The sequence below is a fragment of the Dermochelys coriacea genome, chromosome 12 (genome assembly GCF_009764565.3).
Source record: "Dermochelys coriacea isolate rDerCor1 chromosome 12, rDerCor1.pri.v4, whole genome shotgun sequence".
Classification (NCBI taxonomy): Eukaryota; Metazoa; Chordata; order Testudines; family Dermochelyidae; genus Dermochelys; species Dermochelys coriacea.
Genome location: NC_050079.1, coordinates 11,005,649 through 11,027,219, shown reverse-complemented (window position 1 = coordinate 11,027,219; position 21,571 = coordinate 11,005,649). Strand labels below are relative to the sequence as shown.

Genomic DNA, 21,571 nt, shown 5'->3' with positions numbered 1-21,571 from the left:
TGCCAGCTGACCGAGACACCAATGAGCTGCTGGGGCTGTTGCTGGCCACCTACCCTGGGGAGATGGAGGGCAACTACACTGTAGAGGTACCAAACCCTGGGGGATATAGAAAGTAGCCCAAGGAAACTAGATGACAGTCTGGTTGAGAGTTGGCCTCATACAATGTCAGTGTGTTGTGGGTGGATCCCCACTGACCCAGTGGTGGACCACTCTGCCACTGTTAGGGCCCTGGACTGGGATGCAGTGGAGTTGGGTGGGCCTGTATTCCCTCCCCTGCCCTCACCTCACCCCTGGGTTGGCAGCCTCCCCACATTTAACCAAATGATCACTGTATATACATATAATCTAATTCAGTAGACTCAGTATATTTAGGGCTGTTGATTAATCGCAGTTAACTCACGTGATTAACTAAAAAATTAATCACGATTAATTGCAGTTTTAATCTCACTATTAAACAATAGAATACCCATTGAAATTTATTAAATATTTTGGATTTTTTTACATTTCCATATATATTGCATTCTGTGTTGTAATTGTAATCAAAATGTATATTATTAGCATTTTTCAATTCACCTCATACAAGTATTGTAGTGCAATCTTTGTTGTGAAAGTCCAGTTTACAAATGTAGGTTTTTTTTGTTTTTAAGTGCAGTTATGCAACAAGTGCCTGCAAGTCCACTCAGTCCTACTACTTATTCAGCTAGTTGCTCAGACAAACAAGTTTGTTTACATTTATGGGAGATAATGCTGCCCTCTTCTTATTTACAATGTCACCAGAAAGTGAGAACAGGCATTTGCATGGCACTTTTGTAGCTGGCATTGCAAGGTATTTATATGCCAGATATGCTAAACATTATATGTGCTTCCATGCTCATGACGCTCATTTAAAAAAAAAATGCATTAATTAAATTTGTGACTGAACTCTTTAGGGGAGAATTGCATGTCTCCTGCTCTGCTTTACCCACATTTTGCCATATATTTCATAGCAGTCTCGGATGATTAGCCAGCACATGTTGGTCATTTTAAGAAGGCTCTCACTGCAGAGCTGACAAAAAAGCAAGGAAGGTACCAATGTGAGATTTCTCAAGATAACTACAGCACTCGTCCCAAGATTTAAGAATCTGAAGTGGCTTCCAAAATCTGAGAGGGACAAGGTGTGGAACATGCTTTCAGAAGTCTTAAAAGAACAACACTCCGATGTGAAAACTACAGAACTCGAACCACTAAAAAAGAAAATCAACCTTCTGCTGGTGGTATCTGACTCAGATAATGAAAATGGACATCCGTTGGTCTGCACTGCTTTGGATTGTTATCGAGCAGAACCCATCATCGGAATGGATGCATGTCCCCTGGAATGGTGGTTGAAGCAGGAAGGGATATATGAATCTTTAGTGCATCTGGCATATAAATATCTTGTGATGCCTGCTACAATGTTTTTCTCACTTTCAGGTGACATTGTAAACAAGAAGCGGGCAGCATTATCTCCCATAAATGTAAACAAACTTGTTTGTCTGAGCAACTGGCTGAATAAGTAGTAGAACTGAGTGGACTTGCAGGCGCTAAAATTTTACTTTTTTTAAAAAATTTTTTGCATGCAGCTTTTTTGTACATAATTCAAGCATTTGTAAGTTTCATTATAAAGAGATTGCACTACAGTAATATTCGGTGAATACTTTGTCTTTTTACAGTAGAAGTAATTATCAAAAATGTAAGGTGAGCACTATAAACTTTGTGTTATAATTGAAATAAGTATATTTGCAAATGTAGAAAATGTCAAAATATGTAAATGGTATTCTATTACTGTTTAACAGCGTGATTAATTTTTTTAATTGCTTGACAGCCCTAGTATTAATAAATTCAATTAGTTTGCTGTTTAAATTATATGGCAGCATTATCTACAATTCCAAAGCATTTCATCTGACACAGGCTAAACCATTAGTGATATTTACATTTTTGCCTATTGGTTAAACCAAGTCATGTTTCCTAAGAGTGGTGTTTAAGTCCCATTAGCATGGCTAATGCTGTCTTCAATTCCTAGCTTAAACCTAAAATGCTTCAAAATGAAATTTCTATAGATTAGTCTGTTACTTCTAGCAACCTTTGTTTCATTACCCCATAGGACATTGTAGTGAGAGTCTTAGTTCAAGATGAGGGATAATTAGAAGATATTCAGATGTGGGATTTCTTACACAGCAGATTCCAACCTTTTTAGGCTGTACTCCTATGGTCTCACTTCTGTTTTTCAGGCACAGGGACAGATGTCTGAATAGTAAAAACAATATAATTAACACAATTTTTCCTTTGTACTTCTAATTTTCACATGTATATTGAAATGAGGCAAAGTTGTAAATCACTAAGGGTATACCATTATATAGTCTCAATATTCTGAGATTTCTATCCTTTTTTCACTGAAGACTTTTTTTTTTTCTTCTTGATGATGCTCAGTAGATGTTTTAAGTTGCTCACAATTATTCAAGTCCTCTCTTTAAGAAGCCTGAAACTTCAGAGGATAAAATAAACTCTCTAAAATAGTCTAATCAAAAAATTAAATTTCATCTGCTTGTGCTGATTCATCTACTTCCATGTTAGTGATTAATAAATACTATATATTTGAACACCACTAGACAATATATGAAAATGATCAAGCACCCTATTTATTGTCTTTGACTGGCAAGAGTAATTATTTAAGACACTTATTTCTCAGTTTAAAAGCTGCAGGAGGACTTTGCCCCCTTACTCATGGTAATTTATTACTCTTAAAGATACCTTATAGACCTTATCAAAAGGCTTTACAAGAAAGCAAGTAAATGTTTGTCAAAACACTCACCTACTATAAAGAAAAGGAGTACTTGTGGCACCATAGAGACTAACAAATTTAGTCTAAGGTACCACAAGTCCTCCTTTTTCTTTTTGCGAATACAGACTAACACGGCTGCTACTCTGTCACCTACTATATCTTCTCCTACTACACCAAGTGTCATGTTTTTCACTTTAAAAACAGATCATTGATTAATTCCAGTAGGTTTTTGTCTTCCTGTTGTACCAGTTTACTTGCATGTCAATTAGTTGACTGAAAATGAGGTTGAAGTCCTTCATTGGTCTGTAATAAATACAATTAAAGTTAAGGATAGTGTTTCAATTGTACCTTTTGAAATTAAGAATTAGAAGGGGCCTTTCCATAGTTTGTTTTAATGATTAGCAAAACCAGCCTGAAAGAAACACCTTGCTTGAGCAAATGAAAACACAGAAAATACTATGTAATTTTAAAAATCTCATTTAATCAAATGAGCTGTAAGAAAAGTAATAGGTTGCAGAGTAGCAGCCCGTGTTAGTCTGTATCTGCAAAAAGAACAGGAGGACTTGTGGTAGCTTAAAGACTAACAAATTTATTTGAGCATAAGCTTTCCTGAGCTACATCTCTAAGGTGCCACAAGTACTCACTTTTTTTTTTCTTCAAAAAACAAAAAACAATAACGTTCCTTTAATTGTTCAGTGGGAAATTTGGTATCGTTCGTTGCTGTTTGCAGGGTTGTAGCCGCCTTTGTCCCAGGATCTTACAAACAGGGACAAGAGGTGGTAATGGTTGTTGGACCAACCGCTGGGGGTAAGAGAGACAAGGGTGGGAACTGGGCAGAACTCGGTGCAGAGGGGAAGCTTCTCTCTCTCACCAAGCGAAGTAGGCCCAAGAAAAGCTATTACCTCGCCCACCTTCTCTCCGCCAGCCCGGGCCCTGCACGCCTACAGCACTCCCGACAGAAACATTAAGGCTGGGCAGGAGAGATGAGGCTGGAGCCGGGATCCCAGCTGCGCAGGGGGGTGGGCACGCTGGTATCTCCAGCTGTCTCCCCCCCACCCCCCCACTCTTTTTACTCCCTTGAGGGCTGCGGTCAGACGCGGCTGCTCCGGGGGCGGGATCCTCTCTGAGGGGGGGCTGCGCTGCAACGTGGCTGTCGGGAGGGCGCCCCGCCAGCCCCTCCCCCCCCCCGAGAGACGCTCCCCACAGCGCCCCCCGCCCGCTGGGCTGAGTTCCCTGTACTCCCCCTGGGGGGGGCGGCGGCGGCGGCTGATCCTCCTCCTCCCTTTCCCACCCCCGCCGAGGGGGCTGGGCCTAAACCCGACGTCTCCCAGTGGCCCTTCAGGCAGAAGGTCGGCGCTCGTATCACGTGGCCTGCCGGGCCGCGTCTCCCTCCCCTCCGAAGTCACGAGGAGAGCGTCCGTTGGGCCTACGTCATGAGCCAAACACAGCGTCTGTGAGTCCGGGGGGGGGGGGAGCGGAGCGGAGCAGGCGCGCGGAGAAGGGGGTGGAGTTAGGGCGTGGGGAGAAGCTGCCAGTACCAAGGCATCAGGGAAGGAGGGGGCGTGGTCAGCGCACGAGGGAAGGGGACGGAGGAGGACAGGGCACCAATCGGGTGAAGTGCCCCGGCGTCTGAGGGGCCGTCAGAGCGCGAGGCGGGGTCGCTGCGGTAGGGACCAACAAGGGTAGCGCGTGAGCCCCGGTGAGAGCGCGGCGGGGGCGGGGTGGAGCGGAGCCTACCTCGGCCCGTAGTGATTGCCCAGCCCCTGAGTGACAGACGGAGTCCGAGTGAGGGAGCGGGGACGGGAGCTGCCGTGGCCGGTGCTTGCTCTCCCCATACGCTCTCCCGTGTTATGAGGCGGCCCTGAGAGGCGCGGCGGGGAGCCCAGCCCAGCCCAGCGGGAGCCCGGCGCCGCCCGGGCGGGGACTGGGGCTCGCTTCACACGCCCGGCCAAACCGATGACTACGGCAAACTGCGGCGCCCCTGACGAGTTCGACTTCAGGCTGATCTTCGGGGAGGACGGGCAGCCGGGCCCGGGGCCGCCGTTGGGGCCTGCAGGTGCGTCGCTGCGGTCGGCTGTCGCGGGCTGCCTTCCCACCGTGCGAGGCGGGGGGCTGGTTTCCCGCTTTCCGAGGGGCTGGGCCGGGCTGGGGGGAGCCGTCGAGCACTCGAGGGGGGGGGGAGAACGCTCCTCCCCGTGGCGCGGGGGCTCCCGTCGGGCTCCTCCAGCCCTGCTCGGGGGAGTCGGGATGAGCCCTGGTGGGGCAGGAGTGACGAAACTCCGTGAGCCCTCCCCCTGCAGTGCGCCGTGCTTAGGGTGCTGCTCAACCGGTTTCCCCCGAGCGGAGGGGCTCTGGTGCTCGCCGCGAGCCTCCATTCGCACTGGATCGCTTCCCCGCCACAGGCTAGGAAGCCAGGCTGCAGAGGCATAACGCGGGGATGGCCCAGGCACCGCTGCACAGGGAGCTCCGAGGCCTCCTTAATAATCCATGGAGCGCTAGAGCCCCTCGCCTGCAGCGTGCTCGCACTTGGACCGTTCAGGGACTGTTCGCCTTTTCCCCTAATACCTTGTGGAAAAACTGGCCTAGAATAGCGTGGACTGGAGGGAGTCTGTATGTGCCTTGAACCTCACTGTTTTGTTTAGGAAGTAGTGTAGTGTGGGCTTCTCCCGCCCCCAGCGCCTAACTTCCCAAGCGAGAAATTGAGTTAGGTTGAAGTGCATAGATGTGCAACCTTTTCCTGGTAGGCGCTTGCATCAGGAAGCAACACAGTACAAAGAAATTATGGTCTAGGTATGTATTTATTGGTACCACTGAACAGCATTCTGTCCCACTACACAGCATTTTAGGATTAGTCCAGGCTTTCTTTAGCATCTTCATGCCTCTCTCTCTCTACTGGTACCAGATTTCAGTTTCACTAACAAACTGGTCCTCGCAAATTAGAAACCAAGTAAATATTGGTAGGTAGTCAGGTATGAAGTGGGAAATATATTTGGTGTTGCAGTGTAAAATATATTACATTTGTTGCACTACATGTATTAGTGTCATTTGTCACCAGTAGTTCTGAGTTTAATTTCTTTATACAGCTTTTACATATCTCCTGTTGAGTGTTCAGTGGTTTTTTTTCACTTTCAATGATATGACTTAGATGAGAAGCATTTGTTTCTTGTTAGATGTGCTTGCATCACTGTAATGCTATTTTTTACCCTGTTGTTTCAGCTAGTATTCTAGATACTTGTACCTCTGTAACAAACACACAACCCCTTACTTATTGAAAAATACTAGAAATTAAAAATAACTTAAGTATGGTGTAGGAATGTGCAGCATATTAGGACCAATTTGCACAACTACATGCAAGTTGGGAGTCACCATGAAAATACAGTTCTCTGACCTTATTGTGGAAGGTCCCAAATCGTGTTAACTGAGTTAATACACTGAGTTAATACCTGTTGTTTAGCCTAGTTTCAAGATGCTGCTGAAATGTGGTTATGTCAACTTTACTAAATACTGCAGCCATGTTCTGACTGTGTGTGTGTGTAAATGCATCCGATGAAGTGAGCTGTAGCTCACGAAAGCTTATGCTCTAATAAATTTGTTAGTCTCTAAGGTGCCACAAGTACTCCTTTTCTTTTTGCGAATACAGACTAACACGGCTGCTACTTTGAAACGTGTGTGTAGTAGAGAGACCATTACGGTATCAGGTTAAATTAATTAAAAATCTTTATCTATATTTTAATATGTATTCAGCAATATGTATTTCAGGTTGTATGATTTTAAATACTTCCCTAACTTTCAGTAAATTAGGAAGTCTGGCACTAAGACCAAATGCATGGCACCTTTAAAAGAGCACTTTTACTAAGTCATGTTGTTGCCTAGGTAGAGTATTTCAGATGGAAGGTTTTTTTTTTATTCGCACAAGGCTACTGCTGTTTCAAGGTCCCTGGCTTTTGTTAGTCAAATAGCATGTATGTTATGGTGCTATATAAATAGTGTGCATATAACTCAAATGGAAAACAAAGGAAAAATTATAGCAATTGTGAATAGGATATGGAACGGTGTTTATCTAGTGAGAATAAAAAAATTAAAACTGAAATGTTCTACATGGACATTGGCAACTGAGAATAAAGCATCATGTCTCTAATATAGAACAAAAACCAAATTGGTCAAAAATTCAATAGAAATTTGGTAGAGGTATTACTAACTTTAATGACGCAACTTAGTGAAAGTACTGGATCAACTGTTTTACTATTGCATTACAAGAATGTTTGTTTGCAAAAACAGTATTAGCTGAAAACATTTTTTAAGCAATCCTGTAAACTAGATATTTGTCTATTCATCACATAAGCCAATTCATATGGAGGAGCTTAGGGCAGTGGCTGCATAGATTTGCGTATCCATTAAGGTGATCAGGACTGGTGTCCACAAGAGCAACCTGGGACCAGTGTTCCTGCTAATTTTTCTCACACGTGCAGAATGAATTTTGTTATGTGCACCAATATGGAGGTGATGTGTGACACATCATCTTCATATTAGTGCACATAACAAAATTCATGTGTTGGGGGTGGGACCGAGGGGTTCGGCGTGTGGGAGAGGGCTCAGCGTTGGAGTGTGAGGACTCTGGCTGGGGGTGTGGGCTCTGGAGTGGGGCTGGGGATGAGGGGCTGAGGCATAGGGTTGGCCTGGGGGTGAGAGGCTCAGGCCTGGTACAGAGGGTGTGGGGATGGGGGGAGGAAGAGGGCTCCAGCTGGGGGTGTAGGCTCTGCGCTGGGACCAGGGATGAGTGGTTTGGGGGGCAGGAGGGTGCTCCTGGGGTATGGCGGGGAGAGTCCCCCCTCTTCCCCTGCTCTCCCTCCCTGCAGCAGCACCTGGGCTGGGGGTGGGCAGAGACTCCTCTCCCCACTGCAGCAGCTCCAGTGCTGGGGCCGTGGAATAGGCTCCCCCACCCCGTCCAGGACTGAGTTGAGGCAGGAGAGGGGTACCCCTCCCCAGCTGTAGCTGGGTAGGGGTCAGGCCAGGTTGCGGCCAAGGGAGAGATGCCTCTCCCTTAGCTGCGGCAGGTCCCTGCCGGGCGGGTTCCCGGAGCACCTGCACAGCGCTAAATAGGCTGCTGCATGGTCACACAGCTTATAGGGAACGTAGCCTGGGACTCTTAAATACATCGTCTTGGGGCAGAGGGATTGGGACGGGTCCCTGCTTCCAAATACTATTATGTAAGAACTGCCAATCCTCTGCAATTAGTTTATTCTGTTTGAGTATATTATAGTAATTTGAGGCAAATGTTATAAATGCTGTAAGTCTCGATTCTGGTGTGGTCAGCTGTGTAACAGGATATTTTATGTCCTGTCAGTTTGCTATTTTATGCAGGGTAGACTGATTTAAATCAAGGCAATTTAAAACATTATTTAAATCCACTAAGTGGAAAGCCTTGATGTAAATAATCAACTTTCCATTTGTATTTCAGTTATTTGCTAAGGAAAGATGCATTCTCATACAACCATTAACACATGGTGATTTACAACTAAATAGGTCCTTTACACTATCTTTAGTACATCTTTTTGCGATGGTGGGAGAGTGCACTATAACCTATATGCATTTATTTAAGCAATTAAATAGCTTTTCAGATTCTTACTAATTGTACATTTTAGTATGTTAGAAAATGGTGAAAGATATATTGCTATTTATTAGATAATTAACTTTTTGCTCTTGATTTGTGCCAAGCTGCATTAGAATAACTGGAATTTAATTAAAAACACAAACAGTATATGAATTTTATTTTTATTAAACAAAACAAGACCTTAACACAGTACATAACTTATTATGCCATATTTATGAAGCCTCACCTCAAAAGTTAGACAGCATGGGTGAGGTAATATCTTTTATTGGACCATCTTCCATTGGTGAGAGAGACACGCTTTTTGAGCCACACTTCAAGTCTGGGAAAGGTACTCAGAGTGTCACAGCAAAATTCAAGGTGGAACAGATTGTTTAGCATAAGTAGTTAGCCTATATTTTAAGGCCCATTCAAGGTAGAGTTAGATGTTTTTCCCCTGAAAAATCAGCCTTTAACTCCAGTTTTTGATAGAGGTTCATTAATTTAGCATATTTATTTTTTATAACATTTAAATGTTATAAGAGATTATAACAAGTTTAGGCCTTAACATATTTATATTAGATTCAGATTTCATTCTAAACACTTTTTTTTATTTTTAAAAAGTAAAATATACCATAATTCAAAATCTGATTTTTAAATAAATCAGTTTAAAAAAATCCACCCTGGTTTGATACACTTTAAAAATGCACATGACACGTGACAGTGGGTATAGCTGTAACTATTGCATTAGAAACATATTTCATTTAAGTGTTACAGAAGCTGAAACCTAACTATAAATCTTTCCTAATCCATGGGAAGCTTTTAGGGTTGTTAAACTCTTACCTTGTGCTGCGCTCCTCCTTAAAGGAAATGGATGGATGGATGGTGAGGGGGGAAAAACTATTAGGCAGGTGGGAGAATTGCACAACATTAACATTTTTTGGTAATAACATAGAAGATAAGTCTAAACTGACACTTCTAACTTTAATCACTTTTCCAGTTACCTAGTCAAGAATACTGTTGTGGTATGGACTGCATATTCATAGTTCTAAAATGCATAGTCAAACTAACTTTCAAAGAAATAAAAAGCCATCCACTTATTCAGAGTATTTAATTTATTACGTTCTTTAAGAACTCCTATCCAAGGGGTGCCAGTTGAAGACTCTGGGCACACTGACACATGTTTTAAAACAAGAGGAATTTAAAAACTACAATCAGTCATAACAGCATTTTTTTTTCTTTCCCTCTTTTCTCCCCTCCTATTATGTCATTACTACACAGTAGTTCATTGAAATTCATGTGTAATGCTTAGTTTTGTGCTGGATTGCGTGAATGGTGACCACCTTGAGTAGTGTAGTTCCGCTTGCACTGGTTAATCTGAACAATAGTAATTGCTGTTAGGGTGGTCTATTTGAAAGATTGTTTAAAAGTATCCACCAATCTAAAGTCTAATACTGCAACCTTAGTTAGAACTTAGTTCCATTAAAGTAAAAGGGATTTCCCATATTTATAAATTAGTCAGATAGTGCCAAATTCTGGGTGCCTCCTCTGTCCCTTCTCCTTGGCATAGTGCGCTGTTCTTGTTTTTGCTGTAGTGAAGATAGAAATATTCTTCATTTTTGGAATGTGTAAAAGCCAAAATGGATACTTGGAATTCTAACTAATAAAGTTTCTCTTTGATCAGTGTTGTTCTACTATAAAATTTTAGGCTGACCTCAAAATATATTAAGACACAAAATTTTATAAAACTAAAACAGTTTGATAGTGGCAGCCATTTATGATTTTAAGAGTTGCATTTGGCATCTTAACTTTTAAACTAGTGTTGAAATTGTAATTAACACTCCCTCACAATCCAATAGATTTTCACTTTTATTATTTAGTTATGCCAAATGTTAATTTGTAATTTTGAGAAAATTTAACTTGAGGGACTAATGTGTTAAAACTAAACTTGGTGATACCAAATTTGTGTTTTCTTAGAAAAGATTAAGCTTGACTGTTCAAACTTGGTATGTAATAGTTGACACTTGACAATGTTCGCTGTTGAATAATGTAAGTGAAGAGGCACTGCATGTCAGTATATGAGGAAATTTCATTTACAAATCAATGTACATTTTAAGCAAGACAGTGCATGGTGTACATAGAATGTTAAAAGATGGTACCTAAGATGAGGCTTATCGTGTTACCTGAGTTGGACAACAAGAGAGCCTATATATATGTGTGTGTGTGTGTTAATTAATTTATAAATGGGTGTATTTTTATCTTTTCTACAAAGAAACCAGTCCTGCAAATTGTTGAGATCCTTCAGTTCTCATTGTAGTCAGTGGGAATTGAGTGCATGCAGGACTTCCAAGGAGGTGCTCAGTATCTTGCAGGGTCAGGCCCTGCAATAACCAAATTTGTTGCTAATTGGGTGTATTGTTTTTAAGTATTGTGGAGGTGAACCCAAGTTAAAAACATGTTTGTGCAGCTTGTGACTTTTAATGTTTTGCAGATCGACTCTGCCAGTTGTCTATCAGCCACTCATAAGCAATTTGCTATTGATGGTGTCGCTAAAAATATTGTCGTCTGCATTGTGCTCTGATACTTTGTGATCTCATAGAAATTTGATAGGTACAGTGTTGAAACTTCCATCATGTTTTGCAGTATAGTAGCATAGTGCAATCTACTGATTATGGGTTGACATGGGGGCGGGGAGGGGGAAGGGATCACAAACTCTTATGGTTTTTATCTCCATCTTTACTACAATCCTAGTAAAGATTAGATAATTTTAGTTAGACTTTTGTCAAAATGAGTGCCTTTGAATATGCCATTACACAGGTTTACTCTCAAGATTACTGTTTTGTAGTAGGTATGGTATTTGCAAAAACACTAGATGTTATATAGTTAGTTAGACATTGATGCATTTTAAATAGGCAAAGCTTACAGAATTCTTGGGATTTAACACACTATTTAGCGGTCTAAAACAAAAGAATAGTATTGTAACTAATGAATTGCTTGCTACTCACACCGTTGCTTATCCTTTTTTTTTTTTTTTTTTTTAAAGAAAACTTTCAATCTAATACATTTAAGTTAGTCTTGGTCTTTTAGACTCCAGTCCAGCAGTAAGGTCATTGCATTTCACCTCTCCCAAGCAGAGCCTTATGCTTGATAGGGATCTTAGTTGATTGAAAACCTCTACTTTTTTTACTCTTATTCAGACTTGATACTTTGTTTGCTAATTAAGAGTTGTTATGGGGATTTCTTGTTCGTTTTTGTTTTCCCCTGGTTAGGTCTCTGTACTAGGGAGTGTGGGCTAATGACTCATTTTCTAGATAGAAGCAGAAACTTACTGTCCTTTAACAAAGCCTTTATTTTTACAAGTATTTACATGGTGACTGCCACAGTGACATCGGGTTCATTTTTATAGGTTTGAATGATATTGAGTCTTAAGTACCAGTGGAATATTTAGACTGTTGAATGCCTGTCCTATATGTTTGTGTCCTAAATGCTTCTAATGAGGTGATCAGCATGTAAATTCCTCCTAGATAGGCAGGCAGCAGGCCATCTACTAAAAGCAAAATAAACCGCAAGGAACCATACTTTTGCACATGCTGGGGTGTAGTTGTTGCACACAAAGCGAATTCTGGAGTTAAGTGTATGCATAAGCAAAGGTGGCGCAAAGCTCATGTTTGCGATCTGTTGACCCTTGTATGCTACCTAAGTGTAGTGCATGCTCCCTGTGCTTAATTAAATTAACTTTTTGAAGCAGATACTTGCCATATTTTTACTAAGCATTCTGCACACTTCTGGCACTGTACAGGTTAGTAATAAACCATCTTTACTATATTTTTAGTCCCGCTGCAGTTTGATTCAGACCTATATAAGTGTGTGTGAAGGGTCTGATTCTCAGCCAAAACATAACAGAACTTTTAATTTAGTTTAACATATTTGAAATTTTCTTAACATTCTTACGCTCTAATTATTTTATCCATCTCTTTTTCTCTGTAGAGATTTTTTTCACCTCTTTTCTTTTTTTTTCCCCCCCCCCATTCCTGTTGTTGTTCTGTCTAGACCCGTTGTTGTTTTCATCCACCATTCATTTCTTGGTTGCTGCTGTTAGCTTTTAGCCATGCTGTTGCTGCTTTGCTCCACTATCCCTTAATTTTTTTTCTTTAAAACCAGATGTGCTCTAACAGTTTGTATCATTGGATGGAGCTGAGTGCTATTAGCATATAGTGAAAACTAGTTTGTCTGCTGAACTTGCAAGCATGTGATGGGAAGGTAATACATTTTGAAAGAGCACTCTCTGCCCTTCCTTCCCTAAAACAGCTGAAGAGAGACCAATCATAGTCTGTGCTTATGGTATTTACTGAAGTGAGATGGGGAACAGAACAGCTGTGTATCATATATATGATTGAAAACATTGTGGGTCTGTGGCAAAAATGTTGCCACTTCAGACTGTACTACAGAGGTATTGATTCAGGACTAGTTGGTCTGAGGGAGAGCAAAAATAAAATGTGTGCTAGGGTAACTTATTATCCATCATCCTTTATTGGTAACAGTACAACATTTTTATCCAAAAATTTCGGGAAAATCAAAAATTGAATTATTGAGGAAAGCTGACAGATTTTCACACTTGTGTTGGGAGATGTAATGGTGTTTTGGCTAAAGGAAATTTGGTAGTTTTGTCACTTTCAAAAAAGCTTGTGTAGCCTGAGACCAATAGCTTATATATACATTTGTTGCTGAAAGACTTCAGGTTGAAACTGCATTTTAATTTAACAGCTTGTGGACTGGTACTTTTTTTGTTCAGATAATACTGTTTATAAATTCAGGAGGGCTCCTTTTTTGTGTTTGAGTGTATATAGAATGATTCATTTCTGCTCTTCAGAAGTCCTCACTGGAGGATTGCTCTCTAAAAGAAAAAACACTGTGCTTAAAACTGAGATAATATGGATTCAGCTTTGAACCTTGTATTCCTTTCCTTTTTTGTTCTCTACAGCTACATGGTAGTCACAAACCAAGATTTAGATCATACTAAAGGAGTGGATGGGCAAATTAGCAGTGTTGCTTTTAAAGAAGTGAGTTGTATGAGTAGATTGGACCTCACTTGATATTGCTGTGATATAAGCAGTCAAACTGCTGTTTACTAATGTAAATAAAGAAGGTGTTGTCTAAAGCTGCTTTGGTGGATCAAGGGAGTATAGACAGAGGAGACTTGGCAGTAAGCCCAGTCTTTAAAACAACATCCAAGTCATTGCATTTGCCCTGGCATGCCATGTGAAGTTCAAATGACAGTGGAATTTAAGATGAGTGAAATGATCAGTAAAATCACAAGCAGGAGTAAGCTTTTAACAAGCCAGCATGTTATTCCAACTTGAACACAGCTGTCTGTTTATATGTACTGTATACTATTTGTATGCAATATTGTCACTTTTCTCAGTAGTTGGACTTTCTAAAGTTATTTGGCCAGGGTCTGACTGAATTTAGAAAACTGCAGAGAACAGCAAGTAGATTTGCAGACTGTGTTATAGGCTGTACACTTCATTAATTGAAAACAGAACAGCTGGAATGTAATCAAGTACAAGGTTGATTCCATTAAGTATCTCAGTGGCACTGCTTGAAAAGTAACCTCAAATTTGAACAGGTTTCAAAGCCTGCTGCCCAAAATTGGGGGGGGGTGTGAGAGAGAGAACACAAAATACCCACAATTTTAATATTCTTTGTGCACATCCACGTATAAGGGAAAGATATTTTTGATGTTTGCTAAAAAAATTTTAAAAAAATTGGGCTTGTTTCCTATTTGTAAAAATTCAGTATTGATGCTTATATTGGTTTGAGAATTTAATTTAGATCTCATTCTGGAAAGAGTTTGTTTCCTGGTAAGAAAAAATAGTCTAAAACAAATTAAATTAAGGGTAAACTTGTATACCATATCTTAATTTTTTTGTGGAACACGTTAAAAGATGTTGTTCTTATGTGACTTCTGATTTTTAGGCCCCCAAAAGTTTAGTATGTTATCATACTGCAGACCTTCACATTTGGACTGATTAATACTTAACTCATGGCTTTGTAAAAGATTGTTTTTAAAAAATTAGGACAATTTTTCATTTCCTGATGTGGAAAAACAGCCTATGGACTGAATGGATGTTATTGGTTACTGTTAATATGGTGGTTTTGTGTGATGTACAGGCTCACAAAATGTACTTAAACTCTCTCTGAGCCTTATATGATTATGATAACCTGGATCTTAGGAAAATACTATACTTGAGGATAGTTTGATGTAACACACTTAAACTCTGGTAATCTGTGCTTTGACCAGAATCCTTATTTTTCATTAGATGCCTACCTTTCTCTTTAAGAATTATTTTGGAATAACGTTGGTATATAGCTTTCTGGTATGAGATCACTTACGTTCTTTGACTTATTTGTTAGGAGGACAATTGAAGGGCTATGTGGATGATGTCTGAGCATACATTCTTGTTCTTTTGAAAGCTAGAAGGGGGAGCACTTTTTTTTTTCTTAGCACAAAAAATTAGTGTGGTACTTTAGAAGCTATTTTTTAATGAGATCACAGATAGTTCTGTATTTTGTATAGAATTTGGATTTTGGATTCTCTTGTGGCATAAAGGTACTAAAGACAGCAATTGTACTTGTTCTGAATTAACAATAAAATGAAGTTTCATATATTTCAGCCGCTATCAATAACACTTCCGAACAAATGTTTGAGTGCTTTTGGGGTTTAGAAATACTAGAATCTATTTGCTGCCTGTAATTAACTAGTATATTACAGGGATCTTGTATAAACATCTTAAATGCAAGGGCTTCTATCAGTCTGCTTGATATAGAGGACTGAGGACTTTGGAAGATGAAGTGATAGCATGATTGCATGATTTAACATTCATTTGGGGTGACTGTATTCCTCACTTGTGACTTTGCCACTTGAGTGTATGCAGGTCATTCCAAACAAGTGCTAAGAAAAGCTATATATTGCCACATGGTCATATTTTAGAGAATGTACTTAACACTAAAGTAAGCTATTGTATTCCTGGCTTTCCAAGTGAAGGTACCTTAAGCTATCTGTACAGGCTTCAGAGTAGCAAATATTAGCTAAAATATTTTGAAACCTCTAGATTTTCTATAAATCAGTGTTATAACTTTATAGTAAATACCTTGTGGACCTCCAGTGATAGACACATCCCCTGTAATCCAAGTTCTTCAATGGGATAAGGTTTGTGGGTTTGCTTTCTGCATAAGAGCTTGATGCAGAGGTGGATTATGCTAGTCCTAGTTGGCTTCCTTTTGTAGCATTCTCATAGATTGATATGGAGGAAACTGAATGGCAGGTCAGTTTGCTGTGCAAGCTCTTAATGCAGGGAACATACTGCAAAGGAAAACTTTCCTTCAGGCTTGCTTTCCTCCCTCAGTCCCCATGTCTTCTGCCCAACTGCTCTGTCTGATTCCTGTTTCTAGCTGTCTTGCTCACTATGCCAGTTGATTAACACAGTGAAGTTATGATCTTGTTGTTTTTTTTTTATTGGTGCTTAACAGCTGCAGAACTCAAAGCCTCAATACAAGGTCTTAGTTCACTTCAGGTCCTCAAAATACACAAGTGTTTTTTATTCTGTCAAACACTGAAGGAAAACTAGAACAGTATTACTATAACATATGTTGACCAAAACCATAATATTAAATGATCAGTTTAACAATTTAGATTGGTGTAATTTTGTTCTCCTTTGTTTAAAATCCTTTGTCTTGTGCCCTGTTCACTAGTTGGGACGGGATCATTGAAGGTTGTGGAATCGTATCCTCTTGCTCCATCTCCCATGTTGCACTGTTGCTGCTGCTCTGTTCTTAGGGATGGGAAATAGCTGAAGGATCTTTGTAAATATGCATCTTTTGCTCCTACCATCTACTGAGCAGTGAGGTTGGACTTCAGAGAATAGGGAACACAACCCCTACTTTGGCTCTTCAAACCTTGCTCTCCGTGTGTAGGGAACTACACCTGTTCTGTTACCAACATTAATGGATTATTATCATTACAGATCTGCAAGCTCCGAAAAGTGTTACCCGCACCCCTTTTTAAACAGATCAGGAATGGAGGCAGAGATTTAAAAACTTGCTTAAGGTCATATGTCTAAGCTTGTTTGTGAAGGTGTGATAGTAGTGCAGGTAGCTTATACGCATTCTAGCTTTAATTTCGCTAGTAGGTATAATAGTAACAGTGTAGACAGGGTGGCATGGGCTTCAGCATAGCCTTGCAACCCAAGTAAAAACTCTGCAGGATATGTATAGACACAGACTCGCAGTAGCTCAAGCTGAGCTAGCATGCTAAAAATAGAAGCATGGATACTGTGGCACTAGTGGCACTCAACTAGCTACTTGTGTCCAACCAAGTCTTCCTAACATCCTGGGTCTCGGTGCCATGCTGACTCACTTGGAGTTCATGCAAATAATTCATATTGGCTACTGCAAGCTCCACGAGATGCCCATCTCTCGCCTCCTTTTTGTCTTTTAATAGTGTAATATGGAATCTTGTGGATCAGAATGAGTTGTGAAAACTTGTACCTTTCAGTAGCTGTGGAGTTGGCAGAGTAAAGGTATGTGTTTGGCAGGGGTGTATTTGGGCATTTCTGAGAGAGGGCAGAGTTATGGTTGTATGAGAAACCTTAACTGTGGCTTTCTTTGTTTTCAGAAGTTTGAGGTTTTGATCCACCATAACTCTGTGTTTAATATAGTGGTGGTATTTTTGTGTGTTTTTTTTGCCATCTAGTTTTCTAGATAAGAAAAACAGAGGCTAGGGACACCATTCCTGCCCATAGTGGTTATTAGCCAGGATGGGCAGGAATAGTGTCCTTAGTCTCTGTTTGCCAGAAGCTGGATTGGGTGACAGGGCATGGATCACTTGATAACCTGTCCTGTTCATTCCCTTTGGGGCACCTGCCATTGGCCGCTGTCAGAGGACAGGATACTGGCTTAATGGACCTTTGGTCTGACCCAGTATGGCCATTCTTATGTTTTTATGTTGTTGGTAGGTGTGAGGATCATTTAGGCTGTGAACAGATGTCCTAAAAATTGCATACCAAGCCAAATCAGTCTGTAGTCAGCAAACTCCTTGCTCTTATACATTCTGTAACCTCTTGATCCAGGAATTTCCCAGAATGCATACATTGGCATTGCCTATACTATTTTTTCCATTTTCATCCGTCTTGGGTGGAGACCTATGTTTGTCTCTCTTCTCACCAGAGTATTTCCAGCCTGCACAGCTCCCTGCCTATACAGTACTGTGAACTCCCTAGCAAAGTCACTGTCTCTGTAGGCTTGCTATACTTTTCTCCTGTGGTCACAAATTGATCATAGCTTCAGCTCAAAATAAGGACAAAGCCTTATAGGGCCTAAAATAGGCTAGGTCCTTCCAATCCTTCACTAAAGATTTGGGGGCAGGGTCCCTGGAACCAGAGGTCCTGTCTGCTTGCTGGATCAGAAAGAAGGACCTGAGTCAATTTTAACTTAGGCTATTTTGTATTAAAGGTACAGGAAAAGAAGGAAAACAGTTAAAGCATTTGGAATATAAAGTATTAAGGCTTACATTTTAACAGCATTTCTTGTTCCCTTTCCCTTTAACTGGAGAGAGTTTAGGAGGACTTGTTTGGACCAGTCTTAGATGGTAACTGTTTCGGGGAAAAGAGAAAAGATTAGTTGAGATGGGCTGGAGCTGTTGCTGCTTTTCAAGTCTGATCCTGTTTTATCTCAGATCGTGTTTAGAATTGAGCTGCAGCTCTTAGGGGTGGTAATGTCAGCTGAGTACCCCGCTTTTTAATTCAATTCAGTGAGGACATCTCTCAGGATCAGGATGGCGAAGGCCCAGGGTCCAGGAGATGGTGGGAATGGGAGTTATGATGATGATATTTAATTCAGTAGCCTCCAACTGGTTTTCTCCTTACTTTTCCTACAAATCTTCCTTCTAGCACCCCAAAAAAAGGGAGGATTGGGAAGAATAGCCTAATCCCTCATTACTTTGTCCACCAGTTAGACTGAATAGCTGACACAGGAGTTTTGGTTCATTAATTTCCAGTTCCACATCTTCTGTTTATCAAGCATGATTTTAGTCCTTGACCCATATCAGTAGGGACTAATTCAGTCTGTCTACTTTTTGGTACCTTTTCCCATCAACATAGGTTATTGTGACTTTTACATACTTCAACGTTGAAATCACAGTTAGGGTAAAGTTGTCAGCCCAGTTACCACTGTATTTGAACCAGATGGCTTCCTTCTCCATGTTGCTGGTGTGCCAGTATAGTTATTGACAGGCTTTCTGTCTCTTGTTCCAGTGCTTGGTCTTGAGCAGTTGGGAGCAGACATTACAGAGAGAGCCCTGGGCTTGGAGGGAGTGTGCTCGCTCTGGGGATGGCACGCTTAAGTTCTGTCAGAGATGGGGGCTGTGAGGGGAGGGAGCTTGCTCATTTGCTTTGTGAGGTTGATTATATGTGTAGTCCGGTCAACAGTAGGAGGTATGATAGGCTTGAATGTGCTGAGAGAGGACTGCATTTTTGGAGATTTTAGCTATTAAATTCAAGCAAGTCTTTATTGAGCATGTGCAAACTGCAGTTTTTCAAGGGTTATAACTTATGAAAATCTGCCAAATTTTGCTTGGGATGTTAAACGCACATCCCTAACAGAGACCAATCCCTGCCAAATTTCAAGTTTATCCTCCAAAAAGCATTAGGTTGCTATAGCTTACTAGGACCAGGTGATATTCACACGTGTTCTGAAAGAATCAAATATGAAAATTGCAAAGATACTAACTGTAGTATGGAAACCGATCACTGAAACAAGTCTCTGTCCCAGATGACTGGGAGGTAGCTAATGTAATGCCAATTTTAAAAAAAAGGTGATCCTGGCAATTGCAGGCCAGTGTGCCTCATTTAAGTACTAAGACAACTTGGTAGAAACTATAGTAAAGAATTATTCAGACAATAGGCAACATAATTTGCGGGGAAGAATCTAGTTAATGGCTTTCGTAAAGGAAGTATACCTTGTATACTTTAACAATCATGTGGATGGGGTGATCCAGTCGAGATAGTTTACTTGGGTTTTCAGAAAGCCTTTGACAAGCTCCATCGCCAAAGGCTCTTAAGAAAACTAAATAGTCATAAGATAACAATGTAAAACTTCAGCACCTACAGATCCACTCAGTCCTATTTCTTGTTCAGCCAATTGCTCAGCCAAACAAGCTTGTTTACATTTGCAGGAGACAATGTTGTCCGCTTCTTGTTCACAATCTCACCTGAAAGTAAGAACAGGTGTTTTCATGGCACTGTTGTAGCTAGTGTTGCAAGATATTTACATGCCAAATGGACTAAAGAGTCATATGTCCCTTCATGCTTCAACCACCATTCCAGAAGACATGCATCCCTGCTGATGACAGGTACTGCTCGATAACAATCCAAAGCATTGTGGACTGACGCATGTTCATTTTCTTTATCTGAGTCAGATGCCACCAGCAGAAGGTTGATTTTTCTATTTTGGTGGTTCAGGTTCTGTAGTTTCTGCATTGGAGTGTTGCTCTTTTAAGACTTCTGAAAGCATGCTCCACGACTCATCCCTCTTCAGATTCTTAAACCTTGGGTCGAGTGCTGTAGCTATCTTTAGAAATCTCACATTGGTACCTTTTTGTGTTTTTGTCAGATCTGCAGTGAAAGTGTTCTTAAAATGAACAATGTGCTGGGTCATCATCCGAGACTTCTATAACGTGAAATATATGGCAGAATGTGGGTCAGATAGAGCCGGAGACGTACAATCCTCCTCCAAGGAGTTCAGTCATAAATACAATTAATTCATTATTTTTTTAAGTGTCATGTGCATGGAAGCATGTCCTCAGGAATGGTGGCTGAAGCAGGAAGGGTCATATGAATGTTTAGCATATCTGGCATGTAGATACCTTGCAATGCCAGCTACAAACATCCTATGCAAATGCCTGTTCTCACTTTCTGGTGACATGTAATAAGAAGCAGGAGCAGTATCTCCCATAAATGTAAACAAACTTGTTTGTCTTAAACGATTGGCTGAAGAGAAGTAGGACTGAGTGGACTTCTAGCGCTAAAAAGTTCTGCATTGTTTTTGAGTGCAGTTATGTACCAAAAAACCCAACATTTGTGACACTTGCACTTTCACGATAAAGTTTTCACTGCAGTACTAGTATTAGGTGAATTGAAAAATACTGGTTTTTTGTTTTCATTTTACAATGCAAATATTTTTAATCAAAATAGAAAGGGAGCAGTGTACACTTTGTATTCTGTGTTGTAATTGAAATCTATATATTTGAAATGTAAAAAACAACCAATATTTAATAAATTGCAATTGGTATTCTGTTTAACATGCAATTAATGTAATGAGTCGTGATTAATTTTTTGAGTTAATCACGTGAGTTAACTGCGATTAATCAACAGCCCTAATAGCATATATAAAATCCATGGCATGCACCAACGTGAATATTTTGTTCTGGTTGCCCATCTTCAAAATGATATAATGAAACTAGAAAAAGTTCAGAAAAGGGGCATAAAGATGATCAGGAGTAAGGAACATCTTCCATAGGAGGAAAGACTTAAAAGATTAGGGCTGTTCAGCTAAGAGAAGAGACTACTAAGGGGAATATGATGGTCCATAAAATCATGAATGGTGTAGAAAAAAGTGAATAGAGAAGTGGTGGTTACCCCTTTTCCACAATACAAAAGCTAGGGTTCAAGCTATTGTGTTTTTTAGGTCTGTCTCTTGAATTTTGAACTCCCCCTTCCCATCCCTAGGGTGTCTCCATGTGACCATTAATGTTGCCCATTATCCCACATGTATTGGATGAGGGGATTTTTTTTTGGCTTCTGGTACAGGAGCACTTGCCTCCACATCTGCCCATCTCCTGCCCAGCAATTAATCCTGTCCCCCCATCAGTTCTGCCCCACACAATCTCCCCCTCAGTTCAGCCCCCAGCCCCCATCAACCCCCAGCTGCTCTCAGTTCACCTCCCAGCACTTACCCATCTGCTCAGCACCATCATCATATACATCCCTCCCCACCGCATCAGCCCTCACCCTCCTCACTTCAGTCCCCCTGCAGCCCATATTTCAGCTCTCACAGCCTCAACCGCTGCTCTTCTTAAGGTTTTTCATCCTCCCCGGGCCTGTGGGGGGGATGGCCTCTCCCACTTCCAGGCT

The 21,571-nt window shown here is 40.9% G+C and overlaps 1 protein-coding gene and 1 long non-coding RNA gene across 7 annotated transcripts in view; one reads left to right on the top strand and one right to left on the bottom strand.

The window, feature by feature from the left end:
* Positions 1-4: 4 nt before the first annotated feature.
* LOC119841061 lies at positions 5-4,253 on the bottom strand. 3 transcript variants are annotated; one of them, XR_006275156.1, is made up of 3 exons: positions 3,700-4,074; positions 2,948-3,100; positions 5-2,262 (listed from the first exon to the last, which is right to left on the bottom strand). It is a non-coding gene; the product is annotated as an uncharacterized LOC119841061 (long non-coding RNA). The 3 variants fall into 3 exon arrangements; XR_006275158.1 differs by lacking the exon at positions 3,700-4,074 and adding an exon at positions 4,228-4,253 and having other exon boundaries at positions 1,552-2,262; XR_006275157.1 differs by lacking the exon at positions 3,700-4,074 and adding an exon at positions 3,438-3,693 and having other exon boundaries at positions 1,552-2,262.
* A 62-nt stretch (positions 4,254-4,315) lies between these two features.
* The window catches only part of NFATC3 (nuclear factor of activated T cells 3), a 128,343-nt gene continuing 111,087 nt past the window's right edge, over positions 4,316-21,571 (top strand). Inside the window, exon 1 of one of the 4 annotated variants that reach the window (XM_038368021.2) lies at positions 4,316-4,463. Coding sequence is in view for 3 of the 4 variants with exons in the window: in XM_038368019.2 (XP_038223947.1) it covers positions 4,754-4,853 (100 nt within the window). In the remaining variant the exon portion in view is untranslated. Of the gene's footprint in view, positions 4,854-21,571 lie in introns of all 4 variants that reach the window. The other 3 variants (XM_038368019.2, XM_038368022.2, XM_038368018.2) reach the window with 3 other exon arrangements.